This window comes from Rhinolophus hipposideros (genome assembly GCF_964194185.1).
Source record: "Rhinolophus hipposideros genome assembly, chromosome: 11".
NCBI lineage: Eukaryota > Metazoa > Chordata > Mammalia > Chiroptera > Rhinolophidae > Rhinolophus > Rhinolophus hipposideros.
This window is the reverse complement of record NC_138057.1, coordinates 34,740,970-34,764,749: the sequence shown is the minus strand read 5'-3', so window position 1 is coordinate 34,764,749 and position 23,780 is coordinate 34,740,970. Positions and strand designations below refer to the sequence as shown.

General features: G+C 42.2%; 1 protein-coding gene across 1 annotated transcript in view; it reads left to right on the top strand.

Moving 5' to 3' along the window:
* Positions 1–16,495: 16,495 nt before the first annotated feature.
* DMRT1 (doublesex and mab-3 related transcription factor 1) overlaps positions 16,496–23,780 on the top strand; it is a gene marked incomplete at both ends in the record, with an annotated part of 95,620 nt that continues 88,335 nt past the window's right edge. Inside the window, 2 exons of the mRNA XM_081066471.1 lie at positions 16,496–16,831; positions 20,101–20,284. Of these exons, the coding sequence (XP_080922597.1) occupies positions 16,496–16,831; positions 20,101–20,284 (520 nt within the window). The remainder of the gene's footprint in view (positions 16,832–20,100; positions 20,285–23,780) is intronic.

Below are 23,780 nucleotides of genomic sequence, written 5' to 3'. Positions count from 1 at the left end.
CTGCCTGAAATAAACACGCTTGTTTATGGGGAACTTGCAAAGTTTCCTTTTAAACATGAGAACACTGCCACCAGCTCCATCCCTCTTTAAAATATGTGACCTGGATCGGTAACTGGACAACTCAAAGCCTTGGTTCCTTCATCTTAAAAGTGGGAATAATGACTCAAGACTGCCCCACTTCCGGAAAACATTCAGTAAACCACAAAATGCCACCCAATGTCAAGTCTTATTATAATGAAGCAAAAGCTCCAGTATTTTCTGCTTATATTACTAATATAAATTAAATTAAATATAAATTAAATATAAATTAAAAGCTCCAGTATTTTCTGCTTATATTACTAATATTACTAATGAGAAACCACACATGCTGTTCCCTGTAACCGTTTATTCTCTCTGTGCCCGACTACTTGGCCTCATCATTCAGGTCTCTACATAGAGTTACCTCCCTAGAGAAAACCTCCTTGAGCCCTGGTCATAATGCAGCTTTTGGAGCAAAAACTAATATAAGACCAGATCTTATAGTAAAATAAGACAGAGTATTATATATGATATGATATGATATATGATATGATATTATATAATATTATATAAGGCCCACTCTTATGGTAAAATAAAACTGGGTCTTATATTAATTTTGACTACAAAAGATGCATTAGAGCTGATTATCTGGCTAGGTCTTATTCTCGGGGAAACAGGGTACACAGCAGTCATGGGGATGTAGGTTATAGCATAAGAAATATAGTCAATAATATTGTAATAAGTAGGTATGGTGCCAGATAGGTGCCAGATCTATCAGGCTGATAGATGGGAATGGGGTTGGGGTCAGGATGAAAAAGGTGAAGGCATTAAGAAATACAAATTGATAGTTAATACCGTATGGGGAATATAATCAATGTTGTAAAGATTATGTAAGGTGCCAGATGGGCACTGGACTTATCAGGGGGATCACTTCATAGACTGTGTAGATACCTGACCAATGCACTATACACCTGAAGCTGACGTAGAATAGTATTGAATGTCAACTATAACCAAATATATAGGTATATATATAGTCACGGGACGTGGAGCACAGCCTGGGGAAGGTAGTCAGCGGTATTGTGACAGCTCTGAGGGATGTCAGAGGGGTAGTAGCTTGGGGGGTGGGTTGTCACTTTGTGAAGGGTTTAAAAGTCTAGCTATTGTGTTGCTTTGTATACCTGAAACTAATAAATAAATAAATAAAAATGTTTAAAAATCAAAAATAAGAATCACAATGAGATACATCTCACACACAACTAATGTTGATGTAAAGAAAAGGCTTTTTCCTAATATTCCCTGGGCAATTTGCTCCATTCCTTCTAAGTGTTTATTTCCCTTGATTTTAAAAAAATTAACATGTGAATGGCATATTATATGATATTACATCACAGTTTCAGGTATACAACATAATGATTCGATATTTGTATATTGCAAAGTGATTGCCACGATAGGTCTAGTTGTCTAGTTAACATCCATTACCACCACACAGTTATACTTTTTTTGTTGTGTTCCCTTGATTAAAAAAAAAAATCTCTCAAGGTTTATTTCCTTCTTTTCCCAGGTACCTAACCTGGGAAGCATCAGCACTAGCACATATCACCAACCTAAGTAGGTGACCGGTTCCTTGGTGACCCTTCCTCCTTGCTTCCCACTCTCCCTGCGTTGGCCATTTTATCGAGTTAGAAATGGGCCTTTCTAGCTAATTTGTCCATCCTTTACTTTCCGGTTCTGAACTGTTTGCCATGTACCAGGAGAGACAGTGGTGAATAGAACACGTGTGCTTTCACACGGCTTTGGGTGAAGAAAAAAAATGTAGGGAGCCAAATTTGCAGATAAAAATATTGAAGACCAGCAGGGGTTTTTTGTTTGTTTGTTTTTGTCTTCTTTTGGACTTCGTGAATAAAACCGTATAAATCTCTCCCTGTCGCTGGGATTGATGTAATGCTTCTCTAATTTTTTCTTTTCATGTTTCCTTCATTACCTGTTTTCCCTAGTTTCCTATTGGCTTCTTTCTTAGACTGATGACTTATACTCTAACTGCTCTGCTTCTTCCTGTACATACAACCAGTCCAGATTTAAATGCGTGAAGAAAGAGAAAATGCATGAAGGTGGTCAAAAAGTACAAACTTCCAGTTATAAAATAAATAAGTCCTGGGGATATAATTAATGTACAGCATGGAGACTATAGTTAATAACACTGTATTGTGTATTTGCAAGTTGCTTAGAGAGTAGATCTTAAAAGTTCTCATCACCAGAAAAAAAAAGGGTAACTATATGTGGTGATGGATGTTAACTAGACCTATTGTGGTGATCATTACAGAATATATACGTATATTGAATCATTATGTTGTATAATGATTGTTGTATAAAGCTTCTGAAACTAATGTGTTATATGTCAATTATCTCTCAATAAAAAAATTAATTTAAATTTTAAAAAATCATAGGCTTTAACATAATAAAGGCCATATATGACAAGCCCTCAGCTAATCTCATAATTAATGGTGAAAAACTGAAGCCCTTTGCTCTACGTTCAGGAACATGACAGAGCTGTCCCCTATCACCTCTGCTTTTCAACATAGTGTTGGAAGTCCTTGCCAGAGCAATCAGGCAAGAGAAAGAAATAAAAGGCATCCAAATTGGGAATGAAGAAGTTAAATTGTCACTCTTTGCAGATGACATTATGCTATATATAGAAAACCCTAAAGACTCCACCAAAAAGCTATTAGAAACAATCAACGAATACAGTAAAGTTGCTGGCTACAAAATCAGTGTACAAAAGTCCATTGCATTCCTATATACTAACAATGAAATCTCAGAAAAAGAAATACAAAAAACAATTCCTTTTGCAATTGCAGCAAAAAGAATAAAATATCTAGGAATAAACTTAACCAAGGATGTGAAGGACCTATATGCTGAAAACTATAAGACATTTTTGATAGAAATTGAAGAAGACCCAAAGAAATGGAAAGACATTCCGTGTTCATGGATTGGAAGAATCAACATAGTTAAAATGGCCATATTACCCAAAGCAATATACAGATTTAATGCAATCCCCATCAAAATCCCAATAGCATTTTTTAAAGAAATGGAACAAAAAATCATCAGATTTGTTCGGAACCACAAAAGACCCGAATAGCCAAAGCAATCTTAAGAAAAAAGAACAATACGGGAGGTATCACACTCCCTGACTTTAGCTTGTACTACAGGACCACAATAATCAAAACAGCATGGTATTGGCAGAAAAACAGACACATAGACCAATGAAATAAAATTGAGAACCCAGAAATAAAACCACATAAATATGGACAGATAATTTTTGACAAAGAAGCTAAAAACACACAATGGAGGAAAGACAGCCTCTTCAATAAATGGTGCTGGGAGAATTGGATAGCCACGTGCAAAAGAATGAAACTGGACTGCTATCTGTCACCATGTACCAAAATTAATTCAAAATGGATCAAAGACTTAAGCATAAGACCTGACACAATAAACTGCATAGAAGAAAACATAGGTACAAAACTTATGGACCTTGGGTTCAAAGAGCATTTTATGAATTTGACTCCAAAGGCAATGGAAGTAAAAGCTAAAATAAACAAATGGGACTATATGAAACTTAAAAGCTTCTGCACAGCAAAAGAAACCATCGACAAAATAAAGAGGCAACCGACTGAATGGAGAAGATTTTTGCAAACAGTGCCTCCGATAAGGGGCTAATATCCAAAATATACAAGGAACTCATGAAACTCAACAACAAAAAAACAAACAACTCAATTCAAAAATGGGCAGACGACCTGAAGAGACATTTCTCCAAAGAGGATATACAAATGGCAAATAGACATATGAAAAAAATGCTCAACATCACTAATCATCAGAGAAATGCAAATAAAAACCACAATGAGATATCACCTCACCCCAGTCAGAATGGCTATCATCAACAAAACAAATAGTAACAAGTGTTGGAGAGGCTGTGGAGAAAAAGGAACCCTCATACACTGTTGGTGGGAATGCAGACTGGTGCAGCCATTATGGAAGGCAGTGTGGAGGTTCCTCAAAAAATTACGAATAGAATTACCATATGACCCAGCAATCCCTCTCCTGGGTATCTACCCAAAAAATCTGCAAACATTTATACATAAAGACACGTGTGCTCCAATGTTCATTGTAGCTTTGTTTACGGTGGCCAAGACATGGAAACAATCAAAATGTCCTTCAATAGATGAATGGATAAAGAAGTTGTGGTATATATACACAATGGAATACTATTTGGCGGTAAGAAAAGATGATATAGGAACATTTGTGACAACATGGATGGATCTTGAGAGTATAATGCTAAGCGAAATTAAGTCAGACAGAAAAAGCAGAGAACCATATGATGTCACTGATATGTGGTATATAAACCAAAAACAACAAAAGAACAAGACGAACAAATGAGAAACAAAAACTCATAGACACAGACAATAGTTTAGTGGTTACCAGTGGGTAAGGGGGGGTGGGGGGTGGGAGATGAGGGTAAAGGGGATCTAATATATGGTGATGGAAGGAGAACTGACTCTGGGAGGTGAACACACAATGGGATTTATAGATGATTTATTCCAGAATTGTACACCTGGAATCTATGTAATTTCTCTAACAATTGTCAGCCCAATAAATTTTTAAAAAATCATAGGCTAATGCTTACCTTGTTTAGCTTTTAGCCTCTGCTACAAAATAAGTGGGTTAGGCAATGTCATTTTTAGTCCAGTTACAGAATCAGCTGAATTTTGACGATGTTGATGGGCACTAGGTTTGGATGCCTAATCGAATGAATTACCTGGCAGCAAGTAGAAAATATCCCTGCATTTTGTTTAGCAGAAAGGCTGTCACCTTTGTCCCATCTGCAATGAGAATTAAGAGCACATTCCAATGAGAACTTTTCAATCTGTGACCTGGCCCTGGGATGTGGAGCCAGAGGATTGCAGCTGGCCGGGGGAGAGCAGACCTTCTGTAGAGCAATGTGTTCACTGTCCTCGCACAGTGCCTTCCTGCTGGAGTACACAGGACTTGGAAATGAAATGAAACATTGAGATACTGCCTATGCAGCTTGCAAAACCATCTCGTTGTTTGCAAAAGAACCATTTGTTCTTTTCGTTTTGGGTTTTTTTTTTTTAAGCAGAGTTAAATTTAGTAAAAATAAATATAATTGATGGGAAGGGGCAAGTAGGAGCCTCCTGGAGTGCTCTAAATGGTCTATATTTTGGCCTCGATGGCAGTTATATGGGCATATGCAAATATAAGAATTCATGGACAGGAACACTTAGGATTCTTTTACTTTATGCCAGTTATAGTTCAATTTAAACATTTAAAAATACATATGGATGGTGGTGATGGTTGCACAATATTGTGAATATACTTAATGCCACTGCACTGTACACGTAAAATGGTTAAAATGGTACATTTTATGTATATTTTACCACAATAAAAAATTACAATGTACATACTTAATTGAGCACAGCTCACTAGCATATGAAGATATGAAGATATGAAGATGCTAATGAATCTTAATGGTGGCAAAGATATCCTCATAAGTAGATGGAAAACCACCTCTCTGCCTGGAGAATTCGCCTTCAACCTACATTCACTTTCCCAAGTTGCTTCCGTCCGAAGGTCTATAATCTTACTAGAAAATAGAATCATTTCTGCAAGTGTGGCTGCTGTCTGGGCTTCCTCATGACCCTGACCTGACCCAACCCTCGCACTGTCCGCCGTAAGCCTGAACTTCCAGGGTTGGGGGAAGCTGAACAAAGGCCTAGGGTTCAAGGGGAGGGCAGGGTGCAGAGCAGGGCAAAGAGAGGAGCGGAGAGGCCCAGCCAGTATCTCTGCTCTCCTCCTCTCTTTGGCTTCCCCTCACCTCTCCTCCCCCAGCCCAGGCAGGAGGCAAACTTTAGACTTTTAGATGAGAAAGAGACCGTAGGTCATCAAGTTCCATGGCCTTATTTTTATTTCATTTCATTTGATTTTTTTAATGAGGTAGCACAGAGAGGTAAAGGGGCTTTTCCAAGGTCACACAGCCAGTGGGAGGCTGAGCCAGAGCTAAAGTTTAGGCTCTCTGGTGCCCATTGCCATACTAGATCTGCAGCCCTTTTTCTCTGCTACTCATAGGTCCTTCTATCCCTTCTTCCTCCTCTACCTCACCTTCCTGCCAGCGCATTTTTAAATAACAACTTTATTGAAGTATAATTCACATGTCATAACATTTGCCCATTTAAAGTATGCAGTTCAATGGTTTTTGTTATTTAGATGGTTGTGTGACCACATCAATTTTAAAACATTTTCATCACCCCAGAAAGAAACCCTGCATCCATTAATAGTCACTCCTCATTTCCCCCCCAATACCCCAGCCCTAGGAAACCATCAATCTAGAGATTTGTCTTTTCTGCTCATTTTATGTACATGAAATCATACAACATGTGGTCCTTTGTGACTGGCTTCTTTCATTTAGCATAATGTTTTCAAGGTTCTTACATGTTGTAGCCCTCCAGATAATGAAGTGGTTCTTGTCACAGTAGGTGGAATAAAGGGGCAGAAGAGAGAATGATAAAGAGAATTCTGAGGGTCACAACACAGGAGCGCAATGAAATGGAGGTTAGAACTGATTCCCTCCTATGTACCACACACCGAGGCAGGCTATTTCGATTCATTACCTCATTTCATTACTCTTCATAGCCTGGGAACATCACTATCTGCAATTCAGAGGTGAAAACTGAAGAGGAATTCAGTAGCTTTTCCAAGGGAATGCAGGTCTTAAGGAGCGGAACAAGGATAGAAATTCAAGTTTGGCCCAAAAGCCTATTATTGTCTTTCACTTGATCAGGCCAGATTCTGAGGGTGGTTTTTTTCACATTCGTGGTGATAGGTGACTTCTGGCCAGTCTAAAAAATGGTGATCATTGTGCTTTTAAGTCATTTCACTTCCCTAGCCCAGAGTTTCCTCATTTAACACCCACTGCAATGCCACTTCCTCCCTGCAGTGCTACTTCTAAGAGCAAAGGAAGAAAAGACGCCTATGTCCAATGTAGGGGCTTGGAACAAGTGTCCCATCAATGCAGTGATACAGCTGTAAAACACACCATCAGGGAATAATCTCAAGATATGTCTGGTGAACAAAAGTCATGTGTAGAATCGTGTGTATACTTTGCTACCATTTGTATAAAGAAATGTGTGTAGGGAGTAGAGAACACATACACACGTGTTTGCTTGGGTTTGCATTCAATAGCTGCAAGAAATATCAAAAGATTTAAAACCTAGTTGCCTCTGTGGAGGGAAACTGGGTGACTGGGGACAGTGGTGGGAAGAAACTTCATTCCTTAGCCTTTGAGTCCTTTAACTTTTGAACCACGTGACTGTATTACCTATTTAAAAATACACGTATATTTTAAAATCTACTCATTCATGCAATAAATATTAATGAGCTGCTAGAACCTAACAGTTGTTGGTCTAGGTACTAGGGTATAGCTGTGAAGAGGACCAAACAGAAGGATGGAGAAGACTCTTGCAGACTCTCACCCCCTTATTTATGAGTGTCCAAAAGATCAACTGAGAGGACAGCTCCTCTGCCACCTGTCATAATTCCGTCATGAGTGGGAAGCTTCATCTCCTTTCTTCTCTGATTTCCGACAGTATTTACATTCTGCATCACAATTACCTGCCCCTTTGTTTTGTTTGCTGTTGCTCTGAGAGTGCGCAGTGGAGATCACCCGAATTAAGTCGTTATCACCATGCACATAATTGTCTGAGAGAATTCTGGGACCCAAGAAATATCCTGCCTCTCCATTCAAATGACTCGCTTGTTCCCACTGTCACAGTCTGAGCCACAAGAGATGAGCAACCCGTCCTTTCTAGAACAAGGTTAAGAATGTGAGCCTGGGTCCACCTCCTGCTGTTCCCCCTTTTTTTTAGATTGGACAAGTCACTTGACCTTCATGTCCTGCAGATTCCTCCTCTGTGAAGTGGGGACAGTGACAGGACCATTGTGAGAATTCAATGAATTAATATAGGAAATACTTAAACAGTGTTAGGTACATGGAAAGCTCTATGTGAATTTTGTTAAGTATTGCTATTATCTGTAGTCTTTCCTTCCCCACCTGCCATCCCCTGTCCCTCAGTTTCAGCCAAACATCTTTTCTTCTTTTCTGGAATATATATGTGAATGCATCTGTACCTTTATACTCCTGCTTGGCTGACACAGATGCTCTTTGTCTTCCCCTCCTGCCTGGTAAGACTAAGTGCTCCTCATAACTCTCCCACTCTCACTTCCTTTATTACGCTTCCCCAAAACATGATATTTGCATGGCCATCTCCCTTGGCAATCAGGAGTTCTGCCAAGAGAGGGCGTATATCATGTTCATCCTTGAACCCACCAACCAGCAGGGCCCTGAAGGGAGGAAGGAAGTCTGCAGGGTAAAGGACCACCATTTTTAGACCAAGCCATTGGGAATACCTCCAAATGCATTAGCTCATTTTGAGAGATCTTCGTTTTATTTTTAAATCATACCGGGAGCCTTACAAAATGGAAGTGTACAGAAGGAGTCCTCACACTTTTTAGGTAAAGGACCGGGTAGTAAATATTTTAGACTTTGGGGGCCATATGGCCTCTGTTGCAACTCCTGAAAGTCCTCCCTTGTATCTCCAAAGCAGCTACAAACAGTACATAAAGGAATGGGTGTAGTTGTGTTGCAATAAAACAATTTTTTTACTTTACTTGTGGACATCAAAATTTGAATTTCACATAATGTTCATTTGTCATGAAAATCCTTTTGATTTTCCTTCAACTATTTAAAAATGTAAAATTCATTCTTAGCTTGTAAGCCGTACAAAAACATATGGTCAACTAGCTTTGGCCTCCAGGGCTGTAGCTGGAGGACCAACCTATGATCTAAAGGGCCTTTTTTCTATTTCTAAGAGACCTTAGGGAAACGGTATTTCCAAGGACCCTTAAAAGTAGAGTCGTCACTTACAGCAAATAAAAATACAAGAACACCCAGTGAAATTTGATTATTAATAAGGAATAATCTTTATTAGTATAAGTTTGTCCCATGAAATATTTATGTATTTTATCTGGCACCCTACTTCTATGAGTATAGTATTCTCTAGGTGTTGGGATACCAATCCCACTTTCTACCCCCACCACCTCCAAAACTACTATGCGGGGGGGGGGGGGTCTGCTCCTTCATAAAAGTTAATTGTGCATCTGCCCTGATAGAGATACCTTTGAGCTCATCACAGGGGCTGGAGGACACAGACACTACCTGTCAGTCACTGCAGAGGAGGTGGGTCTTCTGGGTAGGAAATGAGGCATGAAAAGGGAGAAGAGGGGAGAAGCTTCCTTGCCCCTCCCAGGACCCCCACCAGTGCATGTGTGTAAGTGGCGCCAGTCATGTGGGGTGAGTCTGGCTGGCAGGGAACACTGCGTAAAGATGGTGCCTCATTTGTGGGGGCAGACCTGGCTGAAGGTTGGGCGAGCCCCAGCTTGGGCCCCTTCTTGATGGGGTGCCTAGAAAGAGGAATAGGAAATTATACTTTGCCAGGCAGAGGCTGTAGATTCACGTAACTCTGTGATTATTTCCTGATTGTTTTCCCCAGCTTTTATTACTATTTGTAAATAACAATAAATAAAAATACTCCAGCCTTGTCTCAGTCAAGTTCCTGGAAGCAAAGGAAGGGCTTTGTATTCCTTCTGAGCCTATTAAAGCAGGAGGAATGCTTCCACAAAGGACAGTGTAGGGCTGCAAGGAACTCAAAGGATGGAGGAAATGGGCGCCCCAGGGATGAAAATTTCATGGACAGAATCAGGATGCATGTATGTCCCTAACATGAGACAGGCCAGTCCCCTCTTGCAAGGTTTCATGGTAGTTTGATTCAGTTTACCACCTCTTCATGATTTGGTTCATTAATACAAATACTACTTTTCTGAAAGCTTACTTCTCCCAGGAAGCCTCCCTCCCCACTCCAGTGCTCAGTAGTTTTCTTTTCTAAACTCCTAGCACATAATATCGCCTTTCAATTGGTAATGAATCCTGTACTCACTGGAGATCTTTTATCGATGTTTTCTATGGTGAAATATTTCATTCGTTTGTCTTCTTTTCCAAGGTCCAAGAACGTGCTTTATAGTATTCCTGCTGTCATGTTTCACTAAAGGTGCTTTTCACCCTTCAAGTCTCAGTAGCCAACTCTGACAACAACAATTTCATCAACACAAGCAACATTTATCAATAATAGTACAGAAATGTGTAGGTTAATATAATTAATTATTGTCATTTTCATAATTACAGGTGGTGTTTAAATAAGTTGTGTTAATAATTACAATGATTATAGTTAGACTAATGCTGGGCATCAAATACCATGGTCATCCTCACTGTTTTGCTTCTCCATTTGTTCTTTCTTTCAGAATTAGGTGAATTTCTGTTTTTATAATGCATCTCTAAAACTACGTGTAGTTTTCTTTCATTCTCTGCTAAAGTGGAACACTGACAAGGCCTTGTTTGGGGGGAAAAGAAGCTTGGTAAATACGTAATATCCAATATTTATGCGTCTCCAAAAGGTTTTCATTTTTAAACTTTGAACATCCACAAAATATTCATCTTATTATTCTCAACTTTCTACCTCACATAAACGGCCTATGGTAAAAATCCAGGCATACTTACATTGTTATTTACCCTGGCAGTATTAGCACTGTTAATCTGTTTGTCTTGTTTTTATTTTGTTAGCAAACTGAGAAATCAGAAAGAGTATGGCTACTGAACCCAATGGAGAGATATCTGAGCACCTTTGTTGATGTACGTTTTTTAACTTCCAATTCATTTGAAACTCTTAAATGAAATTTTATTTCAGGATTTGTTTTCAGTTTCCTTTTTTTTTTTTTTTAATCTATTACAGCAGAAAACACAGGAAAACTCTTGAGAAAGTTGCATTTTACCAGAGAATCAGATACTTAAGTAATACTTAAGTAATTTGAGGTAGATTATCATATTTTAAAGTAATCATTTTTTATTTCTAAATGCTCAGTTAAAAGAAGGCATTAAAATCCAAAATAGCAATTTGACATTTGTTTGCTCTTCATAAATATCAAACAGTAAAGGTATAGAGTTATTTTTTCTCCATCAAATTTAACTTGGTAAAAATAAGAATTTTTAACCAGATTTCTTCTTGAAATTTTAAGCAATTGATCCTATACACAAAACATACGATAGTAAGCCATTTCTTTTTCTTTAGATTAATGGAAAAGGGTCCGTATGCTGTTAATAATTTCAAAACAGCAGTTAACTCTGAAAAGTCGTCTACAATGATCTTCAAATCACATTTTTAATTTCTCTAGATTATGAGTGCATTTTTCTTACGTCACTTCACTTAACTTGCATCATATTCAGTGATTTTTCTAAATCTTAAGCTTTCCCCTATAAAATGTCAAAACATTTACATTTTAACAGTCTTTACTGGGAAATAGTCTAGACTATTTTACTGAGCACAGAGCAAGGAACTGCACGTGATTTAATCTTTTGTTGGTAATTGCCAGGGCATTACTTGTGAAAAATCAGTCACTGTGCAGCCCTATAAAACAGTGACGCTCCCTCGCCTGCCACAGGCATTAGGCCTCTTCCCTGACAAACGCAGACTGGCTTTCCTGCTGGTGGCAGTGCAGCCTGCTGCCTCCTTCCGCTCTCACCTGTGCTGTCCAGCAATTGTGCTGCCTATGACGGGCCACCTTACTGTGTCCTTTTGTCTTTCCAAGAGCCCGAGACTGGCTCCAGATGCTCAGCGAGTGTGAGAAAGATGTGCTTTGTGACAGATGTTTTCTACTCAGGTAAGGTCCTGTCACTTACTTCCAGCTTCCAGGTTGGGCTCCTAATGACTGACCTTGTTGGGAACAGTTTACTTGGGAAGAACTAACAAACTGGCCAGATCCTAAAACCTGCATCCTGGTTTCCCTTATCATTAATCTGTGCTTCAAAATTGCTCCTACAGATCTGTGGAACAATAGCTCACATTGAGATGGTGCTTATTCTCTCACAGGCACTGATCTAAGACCTCTATACACATCAGTCATTGCATCTTTACAACAATTCTCAGGTTATTTCCAATTTCAAGATGAAGAAAGGGAGGCACAACGAGGATAAGTGACGTGCCCACAGGTGCATAGCTGGTAAGTGGCAAAGCTGGAACTCTAAGACAGTCAGTCAGACCGCAAGCCCTGGATTCCTGCATACCACGCTTTCCAGGATTCTGTCTGTTGGTAGAAACTGGAATGCACAGAGGAAGGTGGCTGGGAATTAAGTTTCACTGCTGCACCTCAGGCATAGCCATGTTACCGAACCACGAGGTCCTTACCAGCATTATCTGCTTTCAAAGTTCTCCTGCTCCCCCGATCCAAACTGCAGTTAGCATCAGTTACCAACAATGATGGAGCGTTTCCTATGTGGCAGGCATGGTTCTAGGCATCTTACAGATATCACCAAATCCTGTGGTATTGTCGTCTCCTAAGGACCGAAGGCTCTGAGATGGTAAGTGGCTTGTTCAAATCACACGGTGACTGGCAGACCTGCCACTTTCATTCCTCAAACACCTCAAGGACAAAATCTTCCATCATTCTCCATTTGCCTATAGGATAGGAGCCAAATTCTTCACTGGCAGGCAAGGTGCCACGCTATCTTTCCAAGCTTATCTCCTGCTGGGCTCCAGCTTGACTCCTCTGTTCCAGACTGGCACGTCTGTGCCCTCTCCCCCAACCTACAGGCTCACTCCCGATGCGCAGCCTTCTGTCCGTTGTTCCCACGACCTAGAATATCTTGTTTTTTCCTTTCTGCCTACTCAAATCCTGTGTGACACAGGACATAGCCCAGTCTTCCCTCTCACACAAGGTCCTCCTGCATGAAATGCTCCAGGCCCTACTAGCCTCCCTTCTTCCTGGACTCCCACCTACACCCGTCATTGGGCATTGAGCACACACAGTTGTACACCAGCTCATTAGTTCAGGCAGCTGACTCATGGCTCCACACTGACACCTGAGCTGAATAGTTTGACTCATGTAGTATCTTGCTTCATATGTATGGTCAGAAGCACCACAGAGATTTCTCCCTGTGACCTGTTGCACCAAGACCTGGAACAAAAACTGCTTTCCATGGACAAAAATGAAAAGTAGATGAAATTTATCATTGATGCTTTCTAGTATAGCTCCCCCTAAGTTATTCCAACATGTGTAAGTTTATATGTATATGTAACCTTGCTACTCTTTTTTCCCCATTCTTTTTTCTATCTAATATAAAAATAATAATTACAATAACAAAACAGACATTTTATTATGCCAGATACTTTTCAAGCACTTCCTGTGTATTAACTAATTTAGTCTTCCTAACAATCCTTTGAGGTGGGTATTTATTATTACCCTCCTTTTACAGATGAGCTACCCAAGTCACAGAGAGGTTGAGAAACTTGCCTAAGGCCACGTAGCTGGGATTCAAGGTTAGGCATTTAATTATGATGCCGTCTATACAGCTTCACCAACGAAATAATGTATTGCTTTTTTCTGATGGTGAAAGTAATGTCTGCTAAGTTTTTTTTAAAAAAAATCAGTTAATAAACAAAGTATAAGCATCACAGAACTATGATAACTGAAAAGCAAAACAGGCAATAATTTATCGTGAAATGAGTTTAAGTTCCAAATTCTAATGCTAAGAATGCTGGTGAGCTAGGGTTGACCACAAGGCTGAGATTGGGCTGACTAGGCCAAATCCAGATGTTCGTAACATCTGGATTTGGCCTAGTCAGCCCAGTGGGGGAAGAGACAGAAGGCAGGGTGCCAGAATATGGGCCTGCTCTGAAAAAAACAAAAACAGAAAACAAAGTATAAAGAGAATATCATACAAAACCCTATAGCCAAGGGAGAATTAAATAATCTACTCAAGCAGCTATAAATACACATTAGTTCCTATTTGAGATATAGGATCTGATACCTCACTTTTCTTTTCTTTTTTTTTTTTTTTTGTCTTTAAGTCAAAATTTTAAACAGCTTCATTGAGGTATAATTTATATACCATAAAATTCTCTTGTTTTAATCATACAAATTATTTTAGTAAATTTATAGTTTTGCAGCCATTACCACAATCCAACTTTAGACCATTGCAACACCCCCAAAAGATCCCTTATGCCCAGTCACACCCACAGCCACTGGCAACTGCTAATCTACTTTATATATTGATTTGCCTCTTCTGGACATTTCATATAAATGGGAACATACCATATGTGGTATTTTGAATCTGGCTTCTTTCACTTAGCATAATATTTTCAAAGTTCATCATTGCTATAGCATATATCACTACTTCACCCCTTTGATGAGCAAATAATATTCCATGGTATGTGTATACCACATTTTGTTTATTCATTCAACTGTTGATGAACATTTGCATTGCTGCAAATGAATAATGCTGCTATGGATATTTATGTACAAGTGTTTTTGTGGACATAATGTTTTCATTTCTCTGGGGTAGGTATCTAGGAGTGGAATTGTTGGGTCATAAGGTAATGTTAAAATGTAAATATGGGAAAACAAAAGTAAATAGTCGATTAAGAGCAATTGGCATATGCGTTTTAATGTAAGATTTAGGAATATCCCTGAACAGAATAGTGGTTATCATTTTACAGGTTCCAGAATGAGATGAATGGTTGAATCCTGGCCTCTGTCAGGAGTGGAGCTTCACTGTCTTGATGGTAGAACATGAGGTATTGTGTAACGTTAGACACTTCTTTAGGAACTAATTCTCAGAGAACACTAATGGAGAAAACCCAGGGAGGGAAAGAGCCTGTGAGAGGGGCCTCAGAATAGGAATGGGAAAGGCAGGTTAGAGGATTTCAGAGCTCAGTGCAGAAAATGCCAATTTGCTGAAAGAGAGGGTCACTGGACAACCATTTTGAGCAGAAGCCAAGTAGGGCCACCAGGATCCTTTGGAGACCTATCCCCCTAGGGCTGGGGCCCAGAATTTGGAACCTGAGTACTAACACTTGGGAAAAGCAAGGAGCTTGGTGGGGGAGAGATGCAAGGGCAGCCCCAGGCTAGACAATGGCCATTGCAAGGTTAGGGAAGTGCAGTGAACGAAGCCAGATATAAAGGGCCAACGAAAAGCTCCTCCAAGCTGGTAGGTAACTATGTGAGTCTGAGAAATGCAGACAGAGATCAATCAAGTCCTTTAAGCCACAACCTTGGGTCTTTAACTTTTGTTTTTCACATAAGTGGATTGCAAACAATACCAATCCACTGCAGGGGCCAGCTACTGTGTGCATGGAATATACTGGAAGACAAAGAGACCAGCTAGAAGCTACTGCAGTAATTCATAGGTAAGAAAGGCTGGCCTTACACGTGGGTGTGTAGGAGGAAGAAATGATCAGCAGGCCTTAGGGATGAATTTGCTGTGCAAGTGCAGAGAGGAGACAGTTAGGGGTGGGGTGGGAGGAAGGCTGTAAGATGACTGAGGGTTTTTTGGAGGTATAATTACCGTGTATACGTCAGCAAAATGCACAGATCTTAAGAGTGCAATGAATTTTGGTAAATGTCTACATTTGCTTACACACAAACACACACACACACACACACACACACAGAAGTTTTTTTAAACTGTGTTTCAGGTGCCGGCAGATCCTAAGTGAAGCTGCCTCAAAAGCAAGAAGCTATATGCACCTGAAGTGAGAGAAGCAACAAGGGCTGGAACTACAGATTTGAAAGTTATCTGGAGCCAGCAGGTAAAAATCTTGTGAGCAAATGAACATAAGTGCAGGAAGGGGTAACTGGAAAGCGGAAAGGCCCAATGTTTGGCGCGCTTGAGCCTCCCACACTGAGGGTCTTATTTGCGGATATAAGTGCAGAGTCTTCTCTTTTTCTCAGGCTTTCAATCTCATACTTAATTCTCTTAAGAGAGAAAGAAACCACTTTCTGAGTTGGTTTCTGCCAACGTCTGCCCTACCGAACTTGCAGAATGGCGTCGTTGGGGGAAGGGAGCTAGAAGATCCTACAGAGTGGGTGGTCTGCACCTCCTCCGAGCAGCATGCACGACTACCAAGCACAACTATGTTCTTGACCTGGGGAGCCTAGCTTCCCCCGTGCAGCGACCCTGGAGCAATGCCCTCGGTGTTTGCAGCTGGTGCAAGCTTGCAAGCCGCGGGAGCTCCGCGGCTAGAGTTGGGGGGCGGTGGGCGTGGTCGAGCAGTCCGGGGAATGTTCTGAAAAGTATCCAAAAGTTCCGCGCAGCGCGCGCGCGAAAAGAAAGAAAAGGGCACAACCCCCCACTACTCTGGGCGTTGCATGTCCCGACCTCGCCATTCGGACTGCACCTCCAGCCGCGGTGCACACGCTTCCTGCGCCTTCTCTGGAGCCTCGCCGTCGGCTGGGCTTTTTTCCCGTGCAGCAGTCTCCAGACCCGAGAGGCGGCCGGAGTCCTTGCGCTTCTCTGTGGGGCACCATGCCCAACGACGACGCATTCAGCAAGCCCTCGGCACCGTCGGAGGCCCCGCACGCCCCCGGGGCACCGCCGCAGGGCAAGGCCGGCTTCGGCAAAGGAGCCGGGGCGCTGCCGGGGACGGCGGGCGCCGGGGGCAGCGGCGGCGGCTCCGGCTCGGGGACGTCGGGCATGGGCGCCGCGAGCAAGAAGTCCCCGCGGCTGCCCAAGTGCGCGCGATGCAGGAACCACGGCTACGCGTCGCCGCTCAAGGGCCACAAGCGCTTCTGCATGTGGCGGGACTGCCAGTGCAAGAAGTGCAACCTGATCGCCGAGAGACAGCGCGTGATGGCCGCGCAGGTGAGTGCAGGAGCCCAGGAACCAGGGTGCGGCCCCGAACTTTTTGGATAAAGGCTCTTGGGCCAGGCCGGCGCCACGCGGGACCCGAGTTCGAGAGCGAGGCGGCGGTGCCAGCCGACGGCCGCGGCGCGCTCGGCTCGGGGCTCCCGGCCACGCGCGCACGCCGCTCCCGGGGGGACTGGTCTCCGACCCCGCCCGCGGAGCAGGGACGCGCGGGGTTCGCTCGGCTCCGGAGGCCGGGGGATCCCTGACCCGGTCCTCCCGCAAAGCGTTACAAGGGTCACCCTTTCGAGGGTCCCCAAGTCCCCAGAATGTCCGATCCCGCTTTCCTAGCGGAGTTGCCGGGTTCGCTCTCCTGGGGAAGGGCTTCCAGAACTTTCCACCCCGCCCCCAGCGGAGTTGCTGGGTTCGCCCCCGTGGGGGTTCCCCGGCATCCCTGGCCTCGCCCTCTGAGCGGAGCGATGGGGGTTCGCACCCCTCGGGGATCCCTGCGTCCGCCCCCCAGCACCGAGCTGCACTTAAACTCGGGAGGGTACTGCGCGGGGCCGGCGCCGGCCGCTCGTTAGGGCGGCACTGAGACCCGGCTGCTCCGCCGCACCACGCGGTCGGGAAGTGTGTTTCTGCAAAAGTCGGTCACGGACGCCGGCGCGGCGTGGGCCGGGTGGTGCGCGCACTGTTCGCGGCCGCCCCCCGAGGCCCCGGGCGGAGAGCCTCAGCCATTTTGAGCGCTGCGCGCATTTCCCCAACGTTTTAAAATGTGCTGTCTCCACCGACCTTGTTCAAGGACAAATTACTTGGAGTGTATTTTCAAAACACGCTTAAGAATCTCCTTTTTAATACGCGCTGTGCAGAAAAGGCAGGGGTTGGCGTTTGGTCTGTCGTCCCTGCGTTTTGTTTTGTTTTTCAAGCGGCGGAAGCAGGACAGTAATTGAACTCCTCACGGCAGTGGTTTTACGTCGTTGCTAATCCTGCAAGGATTTTTAGGAGGGAATGATGCGCGTTCTTTCCTGCTAAAAGGTGTCTCCTCCTTTGAAGACAGGTTATTTCAATTGGCAAGATACCCAAGAAATAGGTACCCACGATGTGCTACTTTGGATTAGGGACGTGTAAACATCCTCCGTGGAAAACGATTTCGAGAAGATCGTTGACCAGGACTGCAGAAATGCTCGAAAGATGATGTTTTCTATGTCTTTGGTTCTTAAAAATGTGTTTTAAACTAGATGTATTTTGCCTTCACAGACTGAAACTGTATTTCATAGAAATACAGGTTTTTTTTTTCTTGGTTTCTTTATGGATTTTTAGCTTAATCTAGAGTGGATGAAAAACCCGTGTAGCATTAAAGTGCATCACAATGAGCTTACTGAAAAAAAACGTAGGGACATTTAAATTGTATTTGTGGGTAGAAAATATTCTGAACGTTTAGTCGTTGGCTCAGATAGCGTGGAGAGTGTGTTTGGGAGGGGAATTTTCCTCAAAAAATGTAACGAAAATATTTATCCAAGTAGGGCTTTTTTTTTTTTTTAATAAACTTTATTAGTCGGGGCAGTAACCTGGAAAAAGGCTTTTTGTTATGTTGGGAACAAAAGCAACTCAGGATTACTTTTATAATAGAAACGTAACTGTTTTCCACACCAGAAGGCTGGTGCTGTTCTAGATGAAACCTCTCAAATCCACGTGACAGCCATTTTATTAAGTCATTCCAAAATAAGTTTGATCTTAGCTGTGACTCTAAAATAATTGCATGTTTTAATCAATTGCCCCACCTTCGCTGTTTAAATAACATTTCCTAAGAAGCTTTGAGAGGTCTTTGTAAAAAATATCCTTAGTTTTGGTGTGTTTTGTGCACGCAGGGGATTTGTGTAAATCAAGGTATAATTATGCATTGACTTACTTCACAGGTTTGTGGGTACTTAATTATTTCTGAAAGATCCCTAATACTTTGTTTCTAAAATGCTTGGTTGATAATAGCAAATCCAAGATTTAAGCTTAATTACTTAATCTTAATTAAGGATTTCTTTTGTAAGTTGAAGACTTCTCTTGTAATGAGTGAAATTACCTGCAAATTAATACAGCTTTCTAAATTTGGAACAATTTTCTGAAAACATATAAACTGTAGTTGTGTTTCTGGTTTACTACTTTGATTTCAACTTGAGGCTTGTCTTTAGGACTTTGAGGTACAGGTACTTTTTTCATTTGGATACCACCAAGAGCCAATTTCAACAGAAAGTCTCCTTTTTTTGTTACATATAGTAAGGAAAAATACAATTTATTTTCTTTATACCTCTTTTTTTCAACCTTTAACAATGTTGTTTAAAAGAAGATAAATTGAAGGACCCTGAAAGTTTCTTAGGTATGTTAGGTCCTTTCCAGCCCCAGCTTCTATCTTCCTTCTTACCTAGAATATCACACCTGTCCTCCCTTTCTCTCCACCTGAAACCTCTCCCTTCGCCAGGGACCTTAACACCAGCTTCCAGCCCCTTTTCCCTATTACTTCTCTGCATGCTCCCTTCACCCTGGAGAACAGGGCTCTGCAGGGTTTCCTAAGCAGCTCCTGACTTTCCTGCACACCCTGCTCCCTTGTTCCTGTTGTTCTCATTATTCCTGGTTCCCTTGATTCCAGGTTCCTTGTGTGTCCAAGTCCTACTAATACTCCAGGCCCTGTTCCAGTACCACCTCTGGCTGAGTCTTATGCTTCAAGCCATTTATGTCTCTGAATTTCTTCTGTAGGAATTGGTGTGTACCACACTCTTGAGTTGCACGTTTGCTTGCCTCCTGTTTCTCCTTTTAAACGGAGACTACCTTAGGATCTAATCTAACCTTACTGTCTCTTGCTGGTCGTTGTTCCAATTCTGGTGGCCTTCTACAAATTTGTGGAACGAAAGAGTCAGTGATCCCATTCTCCTTCTTTCCTAATCTGTCAGTGCTGACATCTACTCTTCAGATTGAACTCCTCTGCTTGACTGACTCAACCGTTTTTTCGTGATTCTTCTAGCAAGCCTTATTTCCTTCTACTCTCCATCCTCGGTTGTTTAATATATATATATTTTTGAGCACTTACTGTGGGCCAGACATTCTGGCTGTAAATCATTTCTCAGCTTTGGCTGCACATAGATACCTGGGTGGCTTTGAAAAGAAATGATTTTCAGGCCTTACCCTGGAGCTGATGGATGCTGATGTTTGGGGTGGGCGGGGCTTCAGTGGTTTCGGGGAGGCTGCACAGGTGGTGCGTATAGTGTGCTGGAGGATGACCCGCTGCCCTCTGCTTCCAGGTGGCCCTGAGAAGGCAGCAGGCCCAGGAGGAGGAACTGGGGATCAGCCACCCCATCCCACTGCCCAGCACTGCTGAGCTGCTTGTCAAGAGAGAGAACAACAGCAGCAACCCCTGCCTGATGATTGAGAGCAGCAGCTCCTCACAGCCCCTGCCGGCCAGCACCACCAGCACTGCAGCTTCAGGTACCCTGGGGGTGGGGGGGCGGGGTTCACATCGTGGCTGGGCAAGGGGAAGAAGAAGGGCTGTGGCCATAAAAGCAGTCTCAGGACCATCCTGAGCCACATGTTACATTCAGAGCTTCGAGGGGTTTCTTAAAAGATTCTCCCTCTGCAGGTCTGTTTTTGGCTGCCTCATCAAGGAGCTGGCCATGTACTCTAGAATTGGAAGTTCAACAGCTTCACTTTCCTGTTGATTATTAGCCAAGACTGAATCTGGACAGAGTCAGAATCACAGAATGTCAAGGAGTGAGATTCCAGATTTCATCTCAATCCCACCCCTCTCCATTTGGGGGTCCTCTTGGTGGGAGCTAAAAGATCCTTGTTTTCTACACATGAAAATCCATTTCTCTGGCAAGGATTGTTCTGAAAAGGCCATTTCCTAGGTGTCACGTTTCCCTGGGTGCTGGGAAGTGAGGGAAGGCAAGTCCCATCGGCTTAAATTCTCTCCCAGCTTAAATTTTCTCCGGAGTGCTAGGACAGTGCCAGGGGCTGTACATATGCTAATTCACTTCATTTCATTCTTATAAGAAGGAGGTAGTAATTCTGTTTTACACATGTGAAAACTGAGGTGTAGGAAGTTTAAGTGACTGGCTATATCTACAGAACTAGAAAGCATGTGAATTGGTCCATCTGCCTCCAAAGCTCACTGTGCTCCCTGCACTGGGTTTCCACATCGCCTTCAGCTCCATAGAGTTCTTGAGCTGCACTGTCCAATATGGAAGCCCCTAGCCACATGGGGCTATTTAAGTTTAAATTGATTACAGTGAAATATGATGAAAACATTCATCCAAAGAAGATAAACAAGTGGCCAATAAGCACATGAAAAGATGCTAAACATCACTGATCACTAGAGAAATGCATATCAAAACTACAGTGAGATACCATCTCTAACACATTAGCATGGTTTCTATCAACCCCCCCCTAAAAAAAAACACATAGAAATAGCAACATCAGTTAGGATATGGATAAATTTTGGAATGTTTGTGCTGTGTTGGCGGGAATGTAAAATGGTATGGCTGCTGTGGAAAATGGTATGGTGGTTCCTCACAAATTGAAAATAGAAGTACCATATGATCCAGTAATTCCACTTCTGGTTGTATATCCAGAAGAATTGAAAGCAGGGTCTTGAAGAGATATCTGTACACCCATGTTCATAGCAACATTATTCATAATAGCTAAAATGTGGAAGCACCCCAAGTGTCCGTCCACAGATGACTGGATAAGCAAAACGTGGGCTATATGTGCAGTGGAATACTATTCAGCCTTGAAAAGGAAGGCAATTCTGACATGCTACAACATGGACAAGCCTTGAGGACATTATGCTTAGTGAAATAAGCCAGTCACGAAGACACACATACTGTATGATTCCACTTAAGGACTTAGCATAGTTAAAATCATACGGACAGAAAGTGGAGTGGTGATTGTCAGGGACTGGGGAGATGGGAGCATGAAGAGTTATTGTTTAATGAGTATAGAGCTTCAGTTTCTTTCTTTTTCTTTTTTTCTTTTTTTTAAATTAAAGTTTATTGGGGTGACAGTTGTTAGTAAAGTTACATAGATTTCAGGTGTACAATTCTGTATTACATCATCTATAAATCACATTGTGTGTTCACCTTCCAGAGTCAGTTCTCCTTCCATCACCATATATTTGATCCCCCTTCACCCTCATCTCCCTCCCCCCACCCCCCTTACCCTCTGGTAACCACTAAACTATTGTCTGTGTCTATGAGTTTTTGTTTCCCATTTGTTTGTCGTGTTCTTTTGTTTTTGGTTTATATACCACATATCAGTGAAATCATATGGTTCTCTGCTTTTTCTGTCTGACTTATTTCGCTTAGCATTATACTCTCGCCTGGTTTTTTTTTTTTTTTTTTTTTTTTGTTTTGTTTTTTGAGAGCCCACTGGCCCATGTGGGAATCGAACCGGCAGCCTTCAGAGTTAGGAGCACGGAGCTCTAACCGCCTGCGCCACCAGGCCGGCCCGCATTATACTCTCAAGATCCATCCATGTTGTCACAAATGCTCCTATATCATCTTTCCTTAACACCGAATAGTATTCCATTGTGTATGTATACCACAACTTCTTTATCCATTCATCTATCGAAGGACATTTTGATTGTTTCCATGTCTTGGCCACCGTAAACAAAGCTACAATGAACATTGGAGCACACGTGTCTTTATGGATAAATGATTTCAAATTTTTTTGGTAGATACCCAGGAGAGGGATTGCTGGGGCGTATGGTAATTCTATTTGTAATTTTTTGAGGAACCTCCACACTGCCTTCCATAGCGGCTGCACCAGTCTGCATTCCCACCAACAGTGTATGAGGGTTCCTTTTTGAGTTTCAGTTTTCACAAGATGAAAATAGCTATGAAGATCGATGGTGGTGATGCACATTATAAATGTATTTAATACCACTGAACTGTACACTTAAAAATGGTTAAGATGTTAAATTTTATGTTCTGTGCTTTTTACCACAATAGCAAAACAAAACAAAAAAAAGCAAGAAAAAATTTAAAACATTCACTCCCTCAGATGCATTAGCCACATTTCAAGTGCACAGTAAGTGCATGTAGCTTAGGCCTCCCATATTGGATAGTGTGCATTTCCACTCCTCATGAAGTTCCATTTGACAGCACTGTCTAGAGTGCAGAGAAGCTCTAAGAAACCCACCACTCAGAGAGCTGTGAAATCTGTTTGCAATCAATATATTTATTACATATTTAATACGTATGCTAAGATTCACAGAATGTCTTTAGAGCCTGCTGTGGTTCTGTGAAATACAGCCTTGCATTATGATAGCTCTTCACTAATCTTCTCATGAGTCACTCAATTTGCTGTGCTTAACCACTGGGCTGAAGTTGCTCAGCTGCCTGTCATTAAGTAGCCTGTGCAGTTTTGCACAACTCACTTAAGCTCTCTGGGCCTTTTGTTTCCTCTTCAAAAAAAGGCGGGGGGGACCCTTTGAGGGTTTTGAAGATTCTATAAGTCTTGACCATTATAAGGAAAGAGAAGGTAAGCAGGCACCAAAGAAAGCAGGTGAGGGGTGGGACCACACACAATCTGCGTGGCAGGTAGGTGTGTGTGTATGTGTCTGTCACTGTGTGTGATACGAGAGCTGTAGGTTCTGTAGTTAACAAGGGAGTGGTATTTTGTTTTTTTTGTCTTGGTAGCTCATAATACGAACAACAGTTTCTTAACTTTCCTTTTTAAAGGAAGTGTATCCAACAGATACATGATCTTTACGCTTTGGGATTTGAAGCTGTCTAAGGTTAATTCCCAAATAATATGTAGGAGGTCAGGGCTAATCTGGTGGATTTAGCTGGAGGGCTGAGATGAGAACTGGGTGTGTCAGAAGAGTGGGGAAGAACTCCTTTGAGGTTCACAAACATTTTATGAGGTAGGAATTACTATTCCCATTTGCAGATAAGGAAACCAATGGTAAGGAAACTGCCCCAGG